This window comes from Curcuma longa, chromosome 5 (assembly GCF_044706935.1).
Source record: "Curcuma longa cultivar G26 ecotype Majalengka, Jawa Barat chromosome 5, ITB_CL_G26_1.1, whole genome shotgun sequence".
NCBI classification, from domain to species: domain Eukaryota; kingdom Viridiplantae; phylum Streptophyta; class Magnoliopsida; order Zingiberales; family Zingiberaceae; genus Curcuma; species Curcuma longa.
The window spans coordinates 3,610,387-3,630,167 of record NC_133865.1 but is presented as its reverse complement, the minus strand read 5'-3'; the positions used below and the strand labels follow the sequence as shown (position 1 = coordinate 3,630,167).

General features: G+C 38.5%; 1 protein-coding gene across 1 annotated transcript; it reads right to left on the bottom strand.

Moving 5' to 3' along the window:
- Nucleotides 1–12,753: 12,753 nt before the first annotated feature.
- On the bottom strand, nt 12,754–15,619 carry LOC141829677 (uncharacterized). Its single transcript, XM_074717202.1, has one exon. It carries the CDS (start codon nt 15,612–15,614, stop codon nt 12,906–12,908), a length of 2,709 nt encoding a protein of 902 aa, XP_074573303.1. The 5' UTR covers nt 15,615–15,619; the 3' UTR covers nt 12,754–12,905.
- Between the last annotated feature and the right edge of the window lie 4,162 nt (nt 15,620–19,781).

Here is a 19,781-nt window from a genome sequence, read left to right as displayed (position 1 = left end):
TAACAAAGAACAGTAGATAAATACAGGCTCAGATTAAAAAAGAACTTGAGATGCTCTAGATAAGTTGCAGGAAAAATCTCATGATCATTTTGGTAGGATACTTGACTATTTCAAACTATGTGATCACCAACTCATAACATTTCATAGGCTGATTTTCAATTCAGTTTGTGGGATAAATTTATGTATAATTAAGATTTAAAATATCATGAGTGAGAAGGCACTTGAAGTTTGTAAGGTTTACAAAATTATAGATTTTTTTGAAAAAAAATCAAATTTATAAATTAGCATGCATGTGGCTTAGAATAGATTTTATCAAAAGAGTAGTAAATTGTGCAAAGTGATTTACAAATGTTTTTATTGTGCAAGTTGATTTATAATTTTGGATTAAAATCATAATTCTAGGTACAACTAAGGTTTGAAATGCATCAAATTAACTATATTAAGTTGGAAGATACTAAAAAAATATATAGATTTTGTCTTAAAATGTTGCAAATTGATTAGGGGGACATTTTTGTGACAATTTTTTAAATTAATTTTGGAATGAAATAGTAGATTAAGGGTAGTTTAAGAATCAAATGGGGTGTGCACAATTTGATAAAATGTACACAAGAGCTGTCAGTATATGCTAACTAAATTGTAGACAAACAATTTGGTAAAATAGATTTTGTACTTATTTTGCTACACACTAATCATAATTGTAGACACATAAGCAATTTAAAGCTATCAACTATTCCACCCCACTTTAGCCTCACCCATTGATCTAGCAAGGATGGTCATAGTTGAAAATCCAATCAATTGAATGCTAGTTTTAGTCTTCTAGTGATTTAGTTGACTAAGCAGTTGAGATAAGCAAATCAGACACCAAATGACATATTTTTATTCATAGTTGTTTAATTGGACAAATGATTGGATTGGTTTTAGTTGACTGAGTAGTTGAAAGATGGTTCAATGAGGAAGCTATTGATGCAATCTTGCCCAAAAATTATAATTTTGATGTTTGATATCATTCAAGTTAGGACAAAATGAAAAGAGATCTCACTTGTGTATCAAGTGTGTATGAAGCCCACCCCCGAGGCATAGCTGAGTTGGTTATGACACAGCAGACTTGCAGAAGAGGGCTCCTCACAAATGGTCGTGGGGTCGATCGTGTGGGGCCGCTAAGGTGGCAGATTCCACATTTTGCAGAAAAAGTGTATGAAGCCCACGGATTGAATTCTTAGTAAGAGGAAGCCCTTGCATGTCAGAAGGCTGAATGCAAAACAAGTGAAGTCCAAAAAGATCGAGGATTGGATTCTTGGCAAGAGAAGAAAGACCCGAGTTAATCACAGGATCGGATATGTGGGTGGATGAAGACTCGAAGATAAGGATGTGTCAAAAGTCTAGAGAACAGGAGGTTCATCTAGCATAAGGTAATAGGGGCGCGACAGTTACAAATTCTTAGGTGAATTCGATCATTAGAATGATCGAAAACTGCCAATCGATTGATCATGAAATCCATTCGACTAATATTGGTATCAGTCAAATGGAAATGAAGATCAAGCTACTGATACACTGAAAAACTTCTATTCAAGTTTGATTCTACATATCAATCGATCGATTTTGATATCAGTTGAATTGATTCATTCTTAGAATTGAACAGAAACAAATCGATTCAACTCTTTATAGTTATCAATCGATTGATGTCATCTTGAAAATAAACAAAAGTGAATCAATTCAACTAATCATGGTCATCAATCGACTGTGTAGTTTCAAAAATAAATAAAAGAGAATCGATTCTACTGGTAACTCGATCAGCTCAATTAGTCAACTAGCTCACAATTGATTCGATTGATATTTTAAAAATTAATAAAATCAGATAGGATTTTAGAAGGTTCAAAAATCATTATTTAGTCAGTGACTAAATCAGTCTACTGGTATCAAAAAAAATTGAACACATAAAAGGAGAAAGCTAGTCGTTGTAGGGTTACTATTCATGCTCAAAGCTCTAAATGTTCGTGCTCAAGTGCTTAACAAGCTCTCTAGTGTTCTACTCAACTTAGAGCAATCTTTTGAAGAAAAGGAAGCAAAGCTCTCAATTAAAGTCATTGTAAAAGTCCTCTTCTTCCTTACTTTTTTGCTATTACTCTTGTAATACTATTAATTATAATCCTTTTGTAATAAGGTTTCTCCGCCTTCTAATCTGGTCTAAGAAGGAGAATGTTTAGTGGAGGTAGATAGTTCGGAGTAGACTCTTGGATTAGTTATCTTACGGACGCGGATACCAAATAAAATCAACATGTTAGCTTGTGTGTGCACTATGGTGTGTATTCGCTTTAAGTTTCCGTTGCCAAACCTAAATCAAAGTAGTGAAGCGCTACTCAACCCCCTTCTAGCTCTCAAGGGCCTAACATAAGCTAAAAGATGTTTGTTAAATTGACAATCACCATGATGTACTCCTTAATATTGCACTTACCCTTATACTTCATTGAAATTAGGCTTGTCAAAAGTGTACTTATTTCAACCTTTTCACTCTTGATGAGCCTCTTTTCAATTTCAGCAAGGAACTACTTAGCCTTAGTTACCTTATCATCTATTGTGCCCTAAATGCTTCTGGAATGGCTTTCTTCATGATCATCACATACACATGTGATTTTTTCCATCTCCTTCTTTTCATTAGAGGTACTCTTATCCATAAGATGTGGAGGAGAATTAGTCCTTAATGCAAGTTGAGATTCTTGACTCCAAGAACTATTAAGAGGTTCTCTTGCCATGATTTGAAGTTAATGCCATTCAGTATGAGAAGAGAGTTGATGCTAGCAATTATATTAGTAGGATTATTGATTGTTGAAAACAACATCAAACAAACAAACATGTTCACATGAGTGTCAGAACAAGAATAATAATAATAAATTCAAATAAAGATAAATCTCTCCTCAAGATATCGGTTAGCCTATTAATATTTCATCTTTGAATAAATATATTAATTGTTGTGTGATATTTTGGTGTAGTAATCAAACACTAACGATAAAAACATATCAAATAATAAATCTTTCTTGGGGTCGATTTATTGCTCATATATAAAATTGAATATTTGCCATGTATTTATCACCATAGGTATATTTACAGTTCTGTTAAGTATTAACCTTGGGTTGGTTAAATACCCACAAAATTGCAAGAACACAACCTTATATATTTTAAAATAAATTAATTTCCACAAGAGGAACCACTTTGGTGGTATGTTGCTTCAATTAATTTATTCAAAAATATATATTTAAGTACTATACCAATATTTGAATTTAAAAATATAGCATATTTTATTATCAAATTAACAATAGTTGACTTATTTTAACAAATTTATACGAGCACAGTATTTTTTATAATACTTATAATAATTATTATTAGGTTTTTGCAATTATCTTAAATATCTAATCAAAATTAGAAATTTTACCATATCCAAAAGAAATATTCATGAATTAATGGATTCTTAATTTCATGTATACTGATGTTGCAAATCTACAAGTGCATGACTATTGTCAAATAATAAATTATCATCTTCCATGACTACGAAATTGAGTACTAATCCATATGCAAAGTAGGTTATTTAAATAAGTAAAAATCGAGAGAATTATGTGTGAAGAAAATAAAGTAAGAAATTAAAGCAAATGAGAGTTTTGTGGGAAATTGATTGTTAGAAGCAATTCTAGAACTTCGATTTCACCAGAATAATCATTGACACTCTAAATATAATTCACTCTTTTACCTTTGTGCTCAATATGCATGAAGGTGGTCCATTCCGAGATACTCGATACCTCCTCTCAAATAATTTGCCAAGAGGCCGCGCCTCCGGGACTTCACCTTTGCCAAGAGGTCTCGCCTCCGGGACTTCACCATTTGCCAAGAGGTCGCGCCTCCGGGACTTCACCATTTGCCAAGTCTTCCAACCTGGACTTTCCTGTGAACTCAATTCACACACGTTAGATCACCAACATTGCCTAACTTAAACTGATTCAGCCAAACATCAAAATCCAAATCACTTGGGGCAAAATTGCCCCAACAATCTCCCCCTTTTTGATGTTTGGCAAAAATCATTTAAGTTAGGTCTTTAATACAGCATGTATAATATCACAATAGATACCTTCAATAATCATGCTCTAATCAGAGTTAATCAAGCATTAATGAGCAACATAAATGCTAAGCATGAATGAATAACCATGAATAATCATGAAAGCCTAACTTTACCATTTCATTCTCCCCCTTTTTGACATACATCAAAAAGCAGTAAAAATCAACAGAGTAAATATGAGTAAGTAAACAGATTTTCAAGAAGGAACAATTATCATGATAAGTGTTGTTACTTTCTCCCCCTTAACCCTTACTTTTCTTTTGTTCAAGCACCAACATTAAAGATTATAAGTTTGAACATATTGTTGAACAAAGAACAAAGTAAATATCTACTAATAAGTGGCAAGATGGAATCAAAATCCATTGAAAATTCAGCATGAATCTGAAAACAGGGGTATCAGTCGACTGCTATCTGCATCAGTCGACTGATGTCTGATAATCTGATTTTCAGTGCCAACTTTGAAAAGCCATAATTAATTCAGTTTAATTCGTAAAAATATGAAATTTGACACTATGATATATTTACCCATAAGCATTTTGGGAAAAATAGTTTCAAAGTAATTTCAATACCATTTTGATACCATGTACCAAGAAATTAAAATTTTAAAAATAATGTATCAATATTAAAGTGTTTTGGGCATTGAAGTGTTATGTTTGGACCAGTCCAATTGACCAGGAATGTAATTCTAGGGCATACATCAAGAGTTTGATGTCAAAGAATGGTCAATTTCCAAGAAACAGGTCAAAAACACAGTAAAACAGAGACATCAGTCGACTGGTATCTGCATCAGTCGACTGATGACTGTAAAGCATGATTTTTCAGCCCAACTTCAGAAATTCACAACTAATTCAATTTTCGTCGAAAAATTATGAAATTTGACACCATAGTTGCTTAACTCATTTGTCATTAGGGAAAATTAGTTTCATAAATTTTGCATTATTAAAATGTTATTTTGATACCATGTATCAAAAACTTGAAACTTTAAGTTTCTCATGATCAAAGTATCAACATTTAGTATGAATAGATCTTTTCACCAATTAAGGAGCCTAGAATGTGTAATATCCTACAAGAAATGTCATGACTCCTTAATTCTTGAAATTTGCTAATAGTTTCTATCTTGGGAGTTATTATAACCTAAAACACTCCCCCTGAATTCATTCAAGTGTTTCAAAAATTCACTTTCAATCTAAATACTCCCCCTAAATTCATGCAAGTGTGTCAAAAATTTATTTTCAGTCTAAATACTCCCCCTTAATGCATCAAAAAAAAATTAACATGAGTATGAATGCACAACAACTCAAAAATATCAACCATAAACACTTAACATGATATAACATCATTCTTAAAACAAGTAGTTTAAACTTCTAACATCCATAGTTATCATAAGTACCAAACCACCATAGTTTTAAGGTTTTACATCAAATATTAGAATTCAAGTTATAAAATCTATCCTAGGAAATCCCAGTATGGAGCCTTAGAGGTCAAGTTTGATGTAGTTTTGGCACGGGCTCCCCCTTAATCCAAAAACATTCTTTTAACAACCAATAACATTAAATAAAGCATAAGGAATCATAAATATCAATAAGCATGATCTGTATAAGCATTAAGTCATGAATAGCAATAACACCTAACTTTAGCTAGTTCATTCAATTCATTCTTCCCCTTTCAATCATCAAAAACATGGGAACTATAGAACATACGGAATAAGAATCCAAGAGGAAGCCTAGCTTTTCAAAATGATCCACTTTTGACACAAACTCCCCCTAAAACACACACCAACAATGCTTTGTGGAGCCTAAATTATATGTATGATTAATCCTATATACCATAAAAATGTTTCTAGATCATGTGTCAAAGAATGGTAAGTTATAGGATACACAAATGGTCAAGAATGGGTCAAAATTTGAAGATTTCAGCCACATCAGTCGACTGATGGATGGACCAGTCGACTGATTCCTTGATTTAAAAACTCACAGATTTTTCAGTCGAGTGAATTCTGGCCTGCAGTCGACTGCTCCAGTCGACTGAATTCTGCATCAGTCGACTGATACTCTGAAATCAGCTCTATGTAGCGAACTTCAGAAAATCCTTAAAAATTCCATAAAATTCAGAAAAATCTGAAATTTTGCGAGCAAGTTTGTTTTCACATATATTATCAAGGAAAAATATAAATTTATGAAAAATGATTGTATTTTATAAGTTTGATACCAAGTTTCAAAAATTGTGAAAACTCTTAATGGCACAAAAGCTTTGTATCAACATTCTTGATGATTAAGATTGTCTATAGGTAGATATCACTAAAGCTTTCATATGGGTTTATGAAATGTGTCTAAATTGTAGATTTGGGGTCATGATTGAAGTATGTTTCAAAATGATATGTTAAACTACAAGAACTCCCCCTAAATCCATACACCATCCTTAATTAAAACAAACAAGAATGCAACACATATTTAAAATAAGGTGGATAAGAGAGAAAGACATATCATGTAATTATTAAGTTCATATACATAGCAATCCTTCCTAGGGTCTTGTGAAAATAACATTTTGCTATGGGATCATGCAATGCTAAGTTCATAATCTTTCAAAATACATATCAAATTCCCTCCACATCATTGTCTAAGTTCACATTTGTCCAATAGTATTTGAAACTACCTTAGTATTTTCCAAACCAACTTTCTTGATAATTTCTTTAACATATTTGGTTTGGTAAACATGAGTTCTTACCTAAACTACATGAAACACATCACTCTTTGGTACCCAAAAGCTAGATTCACTAACATTTTCTAAATATTTCTTAGGTACCCATGCTTGTCTTATTTTACCCTTAGTGATTGGTTTGTTGGGTGACCCTTGTCTTCCTACTAGAGAAATGTAGGCAAACTCTTTAGGCTTATATCCTATTCCGGCCTTGTTGTACACCGCTCTTTGACTATTTAAGATCATATCAAGGGTTTTTGATCCATTTGAAAATTTTTCTAAGCATTTTCTTAAATCAATGACTTCACCCTTCAATTTAGCATTTTCCTCGTTAATTTCACTAGAGTCACTAGATTCACATGCATTGTTCCTAATAGTTCTAAGTTCCTCCTTTAATGCTTTGACTTTAGACTTTGATTTAACTAAAGCATTCCTAAGATAAGCAATAGTTCTATAAAGAAGATTTGCTTTGGCAGAATCTATTACCTCATCTTCACTTGATGAAGATTCGTCGCTACTTGATTCTTCCTCCTCACTTGAGGTCTCTTGGTCACTTACATATCCCATCAGTGCCATGTGTCTAGTGATGTGGCACATCTCTTCATCATCCGATGAGTCGCTACTCGATGTATCCCATGTGGCTTGGGCCACCATGACTTCCTTCTTCTTTTTCTCCTTCTTTTTCCTTTCCTTCTCTTCTTTCTTCTTCCACTCCGGACAGTTTGTCTTGACGTGCCCCTTCTTATTGCATTCATAACAAGTTACGTTAGGGTTATAGTTGAAACTTTGAGATTTACCTTGAGGTGGTGTGAACATCTTCTTGACATTTCTTCGGTGAACCTCCTTGACTTCCCCATCATCCTTTTGACATAGTGACCTATTTCTTTGGCCGACATCTCCTCGTCGCTATCCGAAGACTCCCGATCGGACTCGGATGAGGACTTCTCCTTCTTTTCCTTCTTCTTCTTCTTTTCTGCAACCAACGCTATACCTTTCTCTTTGGAAGACCCATTAGCTTGTTCATGTAGTTCAAATTCACAAAATAGTTCATCTAGTTTAATGACTGAAAGATCCCTAGATACTTTATAAGCATCTACCATTGATGCCCATAAAGTAGTTCGGGGAAATGCTTGAAGTACATACCTCACTAAATCGCGGTTGTCGATTTTCTCACCTATGACATGGAGCCCATTCACAATTTCCTTGAATCGTCCATGCATTTGGCTCACATTTTCGTTAAGCTTCATGGCGAAGGATTGTAGTTGACCCACCAAGAGATCTCTCTTGGCTCGCCTTGATTCGCTTGAACCCTCATTGAGTTCAATGAGTTTCTCCCAAATTCCTTGGCCGAGTTGAATGGACCGACCTTGCTCAATTGTTCTTTGGAAAGTCCACATTGCAAGGTGGTTGTGGCTTTCGCATTTGCTTGTGCTTTCTTGCATATCTCCTTTGACCAATCTTTGATAGGTAGAGGCGCTCCGGTTGTATCCTTGGGCTTTTCGAAGCCAACTACAACACTAAACCAATTTTCAATATCGTTCATTAGATAGTACTCCATCCTACCTTTCCAATATGCGAAGTCGTTGCCGTCGAAGTAGGGCGGTCGTGCGGTGTTGTTCCAATGATTTTGTTGGCATCCTCATAACAGAAGAGGATATGATTAAGCACTCAAATTAACACACTAACTAAATTATTTCCAAGTTTTCACATGAACAAGCATTTCAGCAATTCAAATTCAAAAATCAAAAATAAAAAAATATTTCCAATCCAGAAATACAAGACTTACTGCTAATGCGTTCGTGTAATCAAAGCAGCTGCAAGACACACAAACCAACAATTAGAATACTACTCATACCATTAATAGTCCAAGTTAGACAAATTAGATCTGCTCCTATTGTTAGTACCATGCGTCCAAAGTCAGTTCATGAAAAGGAAGCTCACATTTATTGAGGACAATTATGAAGTCAGTTTGTGAGTTTACCATTGTATGAAAAACTGAAGCAATGGTATTCTTTTGAATGCTCATCTTTATCCCAGAATATATCAATGCATTGAGTAAAATTTTTCCCACCTGCAATGAAAAACAAAGGAAAGCCAAGGCAAACATATCAGTTTCTTTCCAAAGTTTTCAGTTGCTGTTTTTAATCCTGTTGTTGAGTTGCTTTTTGGGTCAAGCTTTGCTGCTAGTGTTGCTCTTGTTCCTGCTAGTGCTCCTGCTTTAGTGCAAAAATCTGCACTTCATCATTATACCAATCAATGAACTATCAGTCATTCATGAATCATTAAGAAAAGACCCTATTTGGAACTGTTCCCATGCATTCAGAAACTCAAAAATCATAAATGTTAAAACAGTTGGGGAATTTGGTGACCAAGCAGTCTTATGCTTGATCACCAAAATATTAAATATGCTCATGAGAAGAGACAAGTTGAAGATGATGCTTACACTAGGCAATCTGAAGTAATTGACTACTGAGAGGCACTGAACATAACAATTAATGCACAATATAGTTGCAGCATGCAAGAATGCATGAAGTAACAAGACCTTCAACGGATTTAGAAATAAGGATTCATAGAAGGGAAAACAAACATTTTGGACAGACTAGCCGTCCAGGAAAAATAAAAGGGAAAATAAACAAGAGAGACCCGTCAAGCAATCAAAATGGTGTGGTGCTCTGAATCAATCATCTAACTCTGAACAAACAAGTTCATGACTTATTTTTGATGTACTTGGTGTGCAAAACTGAGAGCAGAGGGCATGGGAAAACACAAGAATAAGAACAATTGGAATCCACCCATTTCTCCGTTAATAATCCTACTTTCCATGTGCAATCATTTCAATCTTAAAAAATACCCCCAAAAACAGCTTTTTGGGAAATCTACAGCATTGTGAACAAAATTCTCATAGCAGTGGTAGTAGTAGATACAATAATCTTATCATATTGTTTCATGGATCTCAAGTATTATGTGAAGATATGCACACAAAAATAATAATGGCAGGGCAGGCAGATGTGATATTGAATTCAGATTGAGAGGAAGTTTGATCACACCTACTGTTTTGGTTTTAGGGTTCTTTGTCTTCTTCTTCTTCTACTTTCAAAACAGCTCCCAATCAAGCCTTGCGGTGGTTGTGGCCGGCGCGACGGCGATTGCGGCGGTGGAGGTGGATGGTATGAGTAAGGAATCGAATGTCTCTCAATCTATGGTCATGATTACTGGTTGCTGCTGCTGCGGCGCGACGGCGATTGAGGCGGTGGACGCGAATGGGGAAGGGCAGCGGCGAAAGCAAAGGGCGAGTGATGAAACCGAAGGGCAGCGACGAAAGCGAAGGGAGAGCGGCGAAAGCGAAGGGCAGTGGCGAATGGCAGTGGGGAACGAGATGCGCGAGAGCGGCGAAAGCAAAGCGGAATGAGATGCGTGAGAGCGGCGAACGCGGCGGGGGAAGAGGTAGAATAGGGTTTACAGAGAGAATAGGGGAGCGGCGGGGGAAGTGCCAGAAGGGTTTAGGGTATTGATTTAACCAACCGAAAAGAATTAAATGTACATCCATATGTAAAGTCTCAAATGTACTTTGCCAGAACGCCTAAGGAAAGCCTAAACTCAAAATACAAAGACCACGCAGTAGAAAGAGTACCCGCCCCAATTTCAGAAAAGAATCATAGTTAAATATCATAGAAAGTCAAAAAAACAAAACGAGTTTAAAGGGAGAGAGGGAATGAAAAAAAACAAAAATATACAACAGTTTTAAAACCGTTGTTGTAGCTTCCAAAACCGTTGTTGTCGTCCCACATAGACAACGGTTTTCAAACCGTTGTCGTAGTCTTCAAAAACCGTTGTTATAGTCCCAAAATAGCGGACATAGACAACGGTTTTAAAACCGTTGTTGTTTCCTCCAAAAACCGTTGTCGTAGTTTCCAATCAACGGTTTTAAATTGTTATTATAGCTTTCAAAACCGTTGTTGAAAGCACAAATAGACATCGGTTTTAAATTGTTGTTATAGCTTCCAAAACCGTTGTTGAAACCGTAAATAGACAACGGTTTTCAAACTGTTGTCGTAGTCTTCAAAAACCGTTGTTGTAGGCGGACATAGACAACAGTTTTGAAACCGTTGTTGTATCCTCCAAAAATCGTTGTCGTAGTCTCCCATCAACCTCTCAAAGACATCAATTTTTCTTAAAATCGTTGTAAAAAAGTAAAAGACATTGGTTTTGTCATAAAACCGATGTCTTTTGAGTGTTGTTAAAGACCGATTTTCTTGTAGTGATACCTCCGGATCCGGCTGTCTGTGATTGGAGGAGATGGCAGGATCTCAGGATCTAATGCGTGACAGATTCTGCAGATCAAACGACTCCTCTGTGTATCTTATCTCGTTTGGAGGGTTGTGATTGTGCTGGACCAAGTAGTGAGATTTGGTCTCTAAGTTGCCTCTTTTGCATAAGTTTTGTGAAGAAATCGTGACATCGATCCGTTAGTATCATCTCCGTGTCGAGAGTGACCGATATGTATGGTTGAGATGTGCTGATGAGAAGTATTCTCAATAGTGTAGATGAGATGGGTTGAGCCCATTCCGATCTCTTTCTGTACTTCGTGACGGGTGAGATCCATATGGAGTCCTTTCTTCGAGATAGGCGCAAGATGTTGCAACCAGGTTATAAGATCGGCATACGATGCGACGACCAAGCTGTGAGGTCGGCTTGCAACGATCTGGTCATGAGGTCGGCTTATGATGCGGCAACCAAGTCATGAGATCGGCATCTGATGCGACGATCTGATCATGAGGTCGGCTTATAATGCGACAACCAAGTCATGAGATCGGCATATGATGCGACGATCTGGTCATGAGGTCGGCTTATGATGCGGCAACCAAGTCATGAGATCGGCTTAGAGCCTTGAGGTCTGAGGGACTTTGACGGGTGTAGTGGTCCTTCTTCCCTGGTTGGCAGGTAGGCCCGGGTGTTCTATGTGTTGTTGAGCTTGAAGGGTGATGATGGATGAGATATATGATTCGATAGCGAGGTCGGATTATGCGACCAATCTATGAGGAGTTCAGCTCGGTGTGCCGAACTCGGTTACGAACTTAGGTTATGTATTGATCTTTTGATGGGGTAATCTGCCGATCGTTGTAAAGGGGCCTGGGCTCGAGAATCGTAGTGAGCTAAAATTGTGCCCAGACAATGAGGTCGGTTTGTAGGGTAGGGCGTTAACCCTAGCTGTGGGGGCTCATATGAGGCACTGAGGTAGGTGCCGACCTCGAGGGCAAAGGTAGGTGCCGATCTCGCAGCTAGGTGGGCCATGCTAGCAGGTTGGGGCAGTTAGCCGGATTTCTCGACCGCGATGCTGGGGAGGTGACTCCTCTACTTGGGATCCGAGCTCAACCCACTTTCTTCTCCTCTTGGGGGATCGGGTTCTTCTTATTGGCCACCACGTCCTTTCCACGTGTCCTCTGTGGGATCGATCCCTACGTGTTGGCCCACGTCATTCCATGCGGATCAAATCTCATTTTTTTTCATCCATCTATTGCCCATAATTAAAGATCTGACTGACTAGTATGTTCTTTGTTTTCTAATTGCCTCGATACATGTTTTTTTTTATCTTGCAGAATCAGCATCCCTTATCATGCTTCAGTCTTAACTATTTCATGCTTCAAGCTGAAATGCCGTTTGGCTCATGGCAAGAAAGTGAACTAGAGACAATCGCGATGATCGCCAAGGTTTCTCCCATTTTTAGCTTATGATTCCTTATTCAAGCTGCTTTTGTATCCACATTTTCAATGGACATAAACAGAATCTTATATAATGAGAACTTTGCTCTTTGTCGATATCTTTCCTGGAGCGAACATAACAGATCTCAGTCTCTGATATGTTCAGAACTCTGGTGCTGAGGAAGCTTAAAAGAGTACGTTGTCATTAGTTCTTCGTTTGTTTTAATGGCATTCGAATCGTTCAACGTCGAACACTTATCGAAATTCACATATGCGATTACATTAAAAAGAGCATACATTCAAATGTAAAACAGCTACAGTATTGTAAATTATAAATTGCATACATTCAAAGACGCAAACTGAAAGTTAATTATACAATCTCGCTTCAGTAAATTGATAAGATTTAGCTAGAGTCCAACCGCCGGCACCATCTCATACCCAGCGAGATTCTTCCTCATCAATCGCCGAGGAACCATGAAGCCACCACCGAACCGCTGCTGCAGGCCCACGATCACCGCCAACAGCATTCCTCCACAAGGCACCACCACGTCCCACACCACCGAGTAGAACTCCCCATCCGCCCTCGCGTAAAGCCTCGACGAGTCATCCACTGCGTTCGCGTAGCGCCGCTTTCGATAGGCATCGTACAAGTGCGGCAGTGCCCGCGTGAGCGTGATCCCCACGTAAAAGAACGGCGTCAAAGTCGTCGAAGCTCTCTCCTTCGATTTCTGGAAATGATTGAAGACGATCTGAGGCAGCAGGAATCCATCGAGCACCAGGCCGGCATAAGGGATTAGCTCATCCCGCAGTTGGCTTGCGGAGGACGTCCTTCCGTTGACCCACCAAGTGAGCAGTGCACCGGCGAAGTAGAGCGGCAGACACAGCATGAGGCTCCTCCTCTCTGCCACACTTTGATCCCTGTGGTCCTCTGCCGATCTGACGGACCACACGAGCTGAAGCAGGCGGAAGGCCAGGAACAGAGACGCCAAGGATAGCGTTCTCATAATCACCTCATTGACGTCGAGCCACCCACCATTTCCCAGGGAGAAATTATACTGCTTCTGGTTCACGAACAGGGCCTCGAAGTTGAGCACCAGAGGAATGACGAAGCCCAGATTGAGGATCAGGAGCATGGCAATGGAAATGGACGAAACGACGTCGGGGTGCTTCTTGGCATGGACGATTTGTAACAAGATGCACACGCATGAAAAGGTGAGTGAGATCAGAACCATGGCGGTCTCCATCTCCATTCTCCAGATCGACTCTGTTGCAGTTGCCAGGTACATGTGACGATAGTCGAGCACTGTTATTGGTTTGAAGTAAAGAGGATCGGACTCCTTTCTTGTGCTTCTGATGGTGCCATTGATGCGCTGATCCTCCTCTGCCTTGGGATGGAGAGGGGGGAACTGGATTTTGATCAAGATGTCGCAGTCCATAGGCATGTGATTCTCAGAGTCCAAATTTGGATACCGGCATCCCCTCATGCAGAGCATTCCAGTTGCGGAACTGTAAACTCCCTCAGCTGCAACTTCGAATTCTTCATACTCAGAAGACTTGTTAAAGAAGTGGTAGGTTATGGAACAGCTTACATTCACATCCTTATTCGACGACCTTTCGTTAACGGTACTACCACTAATTTCCTCATCTGGAGTCGAGTTGCTAGCCATCATAACCACAGGTGCATCATGTAAGACGCTTCCCACTGAGAAAGTTGTCAGTCTTCCCCGGCCAATTTTTCCCGCAGAATCATTAAATCGTGCATTAAAGTTCAAGTCATAGGCATCGGGATACACATGCTCGCTAGAATTCAAACCACGATCAGTCGCTCTGCAATTCTTGCTGACAAAAGCCATTTCAGTGTAATTGTAGCTAGCCTTTGTAACCCCTTGATTTCTCCAATTCTGGAAGGAGACCCTGCTCGAGTAGCCGGTACGATCCTTTGTCTTGTTACTCCACATTTGACCAATGATGTCACTTCTGTTCTTCAGTGTTAGGACTGCGGGAAAGATCAAGCTCAATCCAATGGAGCAATCACTAACAGAAGGTGCTGTGAGTGACGTTTCATTGTGGATGTGGCAAGCGATGAGACATAGCCGGTTTTTAGTATCATCCCAAAACCCTTCGCCAACTAGGGACTTCTCAGGCACCCTTCTTCTATCGTAATCACGCCAACTGGTATTGGAAAATTCCATCAGCAACTGCAGCTTGCCTTCCTCTCTGCACTGGACCATATCAAAGTACACGAATCTTGAGGAGAACCCCAGGTTCGCATCTAAGGTTTTGCAGTTGCTACGATCACCTGAGCAACTACTCTCATAGTCTAATTTGAATGGTCGGTAAGCCAAGTATGGGAGAAAATTACAAACTGAATCACGATCAAAACTAATGGAGTTCTCAAGCTCTGGAAGGAGGGAGCATGATGCGTTGGCTTGAGATCTCATAGTGAAATTATAATTACTTTGCGCATAGGCTAAAAGAAAGATAGGATCAAAGTGGTGGAAGCCATCAGTGCCAGTACTCAAGCTCTCTAATGTCCCATTGACAAGGCTGGTATAAATGGTGGGATGTTGTGGGTAAAAAAGCTTCAAAACGGCAGATAGAGGAAGCGGGTTACCTTCGGCGGCTTGGGTGAAGGTGCCATGGCCAACCATGCAAAGCAGGCCGGTTGACTTGGACCAAAAGCCAGAGAAGTGGAATCTTGTTTCTTCAGTGATGTTGCCGCGAGAGTAGTTCCCATAACGCCTTGAACGTTTACTCGGCTCAAGACTTTTTGCAGCATGAAGGAATAATTCTCCATCTACTCGAAGGCTGTCCGGCGACCGGGTCTTGTAGAGGTAAATGGACCTGAAGTAGAAGGAAGAAGGCTCCCCGTGGAAGAGTCCAACACCGCCGGAAAAGTAGCCGTTGTAGATGTCGAAGGAATAGAGCGAGGTGATGAAGCGGTTGGTTGACTCGGCTTCAGGTACAGTGGAGTTGCAGTGGGGCGCATAATTAGGAATTTTTGCTGCAGAAGAAAAGAAGGGAGCGGAGAAGACACAAAGGAAGAAGAGGAAGAGCGGAAGCCATGGTGGAGAAGGGGGGAAGGAACGAGAAGAAGAAGAAGAGCAGGTGACCATAGCCATCGAATTGCAGCAGAGAAGAGGAAGGAAGCACAGTGAAGTTGAAAATGGCACCACTCTTCACTATATATAAAGATAGGCATATAGTTAGTCTTGATCTTTTATGGGCAACTGATGGACCGGTTTAACTGGCCCGGTTCAGCTGTATCAGCTAAGAAATCTTGATCGAACCCGGTTTGGTCTTATCCGCCGATCATTGTCAACAGGTCGTGACCGTTAGTTACGTGATGGATTGCATTCCGTAGACTAATGAATGGGTGCGAAGACTTGGACTTTGTACACGAACTTCGGCGTGAGGATGAAGTAGTGGAAAAAGAAGAATGATGGCATCCATTGCTGAACAATAATGGATAAAAAGTCTACCCAAGTCCACAGAAGACTTCATAAGAGTCACTGATATTTTGATTACAAGATTTATTATTGGGTCACAAAAATGGATGAGTATAGTTTCTAAGCAATCACATGTTCAACAGGCGAGATGTCAACATTCTATAATTTCTATTCTATATTTCAGGACAATACAATTGTTTCACTTGTGTAAGATAAGATGTAATGATGATGACAGTGAAATCAATCTTGCCGGCCAAATTTTAGTATTTATGTATCCGGCCATGATGCACACAACTTGTTAAATTGTGATACAATGTTGTTATACCTTGTAAATTAATATGATGTATATGCAATACAAGGATCCTCATATATTGCATTAGCATACATAAGGTCCATAAAGATGAGTGTGATCATATAAATGGATACAAAATTCATACATCAGTAGTGGTTGTTAGTAATCAATAACATATTTTGGAGCTATGGCTATAATTTCTTTGATTCTCACTTGATCTTCAGCAGCAGGAGCTGCTGCTACTCCATCGTCAGTAACTATCAGTGACCTTCCCTCTGTATCAATCTCTAAATGGCATGGTTGGCACATTAACGCAGAATATAAAGAGCAAAATCATTCTCAAACTCCGTAATCAATGGGATCATGAGTATTTTTCATTCTGGAAAAAAGACAGGCTGTGATCGGATATTCAGAGACCATCCCTTATGGTATCGATGTGCTTGAGGAGATGGATTATAGAATTGGTGATAATGTTGTCTCTAATTCTACCACTCTATAAGACTCAGTTGATTCGTTGTGTTGTGATGATAAAGCATGCAAGGATGGAATTGTTGATGATGTAGATATTGTTGATGGTAATGAGATATGTAAAATTTTGAATGAAATTATTGATGTTATAAATTTGGATGAAATTGTTGATGATGCATATGTTATTGATGATGATGAGGAGGCATGTAAAATTCTTACTGAAGTTGTTGATGCTCCAATTTTGAGGATGTTGATGTTGATGAGTTGCCAAATTGTGTTTTGATCTAAGATTTCAATTCTTTCATATTTCAACTGCAGGATATTGTTCCATGGAGCTAAGATCCAAAATATGGAATAAAAAGTATTTCCACGACTCTACCATCCGACCAATCTTGTTCCACTTAATCCGAGTATGTCTATGATTTTGTTAATGATGGAAGTATAGGGACTTATGCAATGGAGGCAATGCCTCAAAAATTACTTCCTTCAATTGCACAACCACTTGAATCAGAACTAGAACCCTTAACTAACTAAGAGAAGACCACATTCATTTGTCCAGAACCTCTAGGTATCTTCCAGCACAAGGTTAGTAGTATCTCTTCTAATCTTTTAGAAGATTTCATGGAGATATGCTCGGATGGTTCTACTATGTATGACTCATTTTTTAATACATGTTCGGTTAAGATTGATTCTATTTCAATTCTCCCTTACCCCACATGGAGGTGCATTGAAAGATCATATTTTGTCCCATGGTTGTACTCTTTTGAAAAGTCCAACCACAAAAACTAACATAAAAAGAGGAAAGGAGTATTTAAGAGGAAAGGAGTATTTAAGAGAAATATCTAGGCATGTATCAGCTCCCAAAAAATTAGCAATTTACATTGAAAGATGAATGCTTTCAGACTCTTTCTCAGAACAAATTTCCCTTTCTCATTTTATCTTTCCTTTTAGTTTGAGAAGTTTCATCAGTTTAGATAATCTTTCCATGCAAACTGAGTCGACCTTGATAAAGAAGAGATTAAAGGAGCCATATTTTCCCCTTAAATAATCTTATGCAACATATACAATCAGCTTAGGAGTTAATTAAAAATGGTAAGAGTGCATTCAGTAGCATAGCATTTACTACAGGAATGCTTCAGGCTAAACATAACCCATATAAGACTCATCCATGGCCAGCTGGATACCGTGGACGATTAAATCATCAGTTAATGATATGTCACCTCACGTATTATTGTTCCCGTTGACGAAGGGACCTGAAAAAATTGAATGAATGAATTAGCAGAGTGACGGGGATTCCCGGCAGGCCACTCCGATGTTTAAGTCAGTAAAAGAAAAAGGAAAAAGAAGTGTATGAAGTTGCTAAAATCGAGAGAGTGAGATCTTCATACATGCGAGAGAGAGTATATAATCACGAGAAGGAATATCAACATTGACATTGGAGCAGATCCCTATTATGACTAAGGGGGCAAGTTCTGATAGTCACTGTCAAATGACCCTGATATGTGGCATCTGGGGGACCAAATCTGTCAACTTTGTAACCGTCCTATGGCTCGACAGTGCTGATTATTTTTACCTTTTGGGCCGTAGGCACAGACACGAGGGAATTCAGGAGACCAGGCCTGACAACCTCGTAACCGTCCTAATCCTTGGCAGGATTCACACGCTTGAAAGATTTTGACAGCTTCTGGATCGAAGTGGCCGAGAAAGGGACCAAGTGACCAAGATGGTCAAGGTCGGGACGGCCAAGAGATCAGAGATCGAGTGATTGAGATGGTCGAGGTCAGGACTGCCGAGAGAGGGACCGAGTGATCAAGATGGTTGAGGTCGGGACGATCGAGAAAGGGACCGAGTGATCGAGATGGTCAAAGTTGGGACGACTGAGAGAAGGACTGAATGATCGAGATGGTCGGAGTCGGGACAGTCGAGAGAGGGATCGAGTGATCGGTCTAGTGCATCTAAAGTTAACTATTAACTTTTTGACTTAACACATCAGCTCGCTTCTTAACTTTTTGCCACATAGGACTAATCAAGATCCGCCACATCACATGATATTCCATTTAAAGAGCTAACAAATAAAAAGGGACTCTATGAGAAAACTAAGAAAATTGCAACCATGGGGAACCCATTAGTTGAACACCTTATGATAGCATATAATATAAGATAGTTGTCAGCTAGGTGAAAAGAGAGGATTGTTCTTGCACGTCTCGGGCAAAGAAAGAAAACAAACATCTCCCTAAGTAACTCATATCAATACTTCAAAAAAAGTAAAAGGTAGTTACTTAGGCTTATCAAGTTTTCATAGATCAAGGCATAAAGAGACCCGATTCATACATAAGTCAACAAGCATGGTGATTTCAAGCACAACTAAAACTTGATGTAATCCTCGCAAGGTATATGATGGTGGCGCTCTCACTCTCAATAGCATGTATGTAAATGGAGTTCCCACTCAATGCAACTCATGATGTTTCACTACCATATGCTTGCATGTCTCTTACTCTCCACCACTATAAACATAAGTCTCCATGACTCCAAAAGCTTATCATCTCTATGAAGAAAAACTCATTTAAGTAAATCACAATAAAGCACAAGGAAAACAAGATATATAGAGAATGGTATGAATGTGGAAGAAAGAAGACATAAAACAATGAACTATTACGATGTTAAACATGTCCATTAACAATGCTTACAAGAAATTCACTTCCTTCTCCTTAAAAAAAAATAACTCTCATCCTCCTCCTTTTGGATGCGCATCCAAACCTACTACTCATCATCATCTCATCGCACTCCACTTCTAGAAAAATTGCACATCATATCAATGATTTTATTATTATTTTTTTCAACAAATTTTTTTTCAATGCAATATTTTTTTTCTATTTTTTTTCCTTTCTCTTTTTTTTTTCAGAATTTGTATTTTTTGTCTTTTTTTTGAAATTGCCATTTCCTTTTTTTTTTATTTCTTTCTCTTTTTTTTTCAACCAATCTAAAGGAAATAAAAACCTATCTATAAATCATGATATGATGTGCTTTAAATACAAATCTTTCTAAACAACACCTCAACAAAAATATGGATTCAA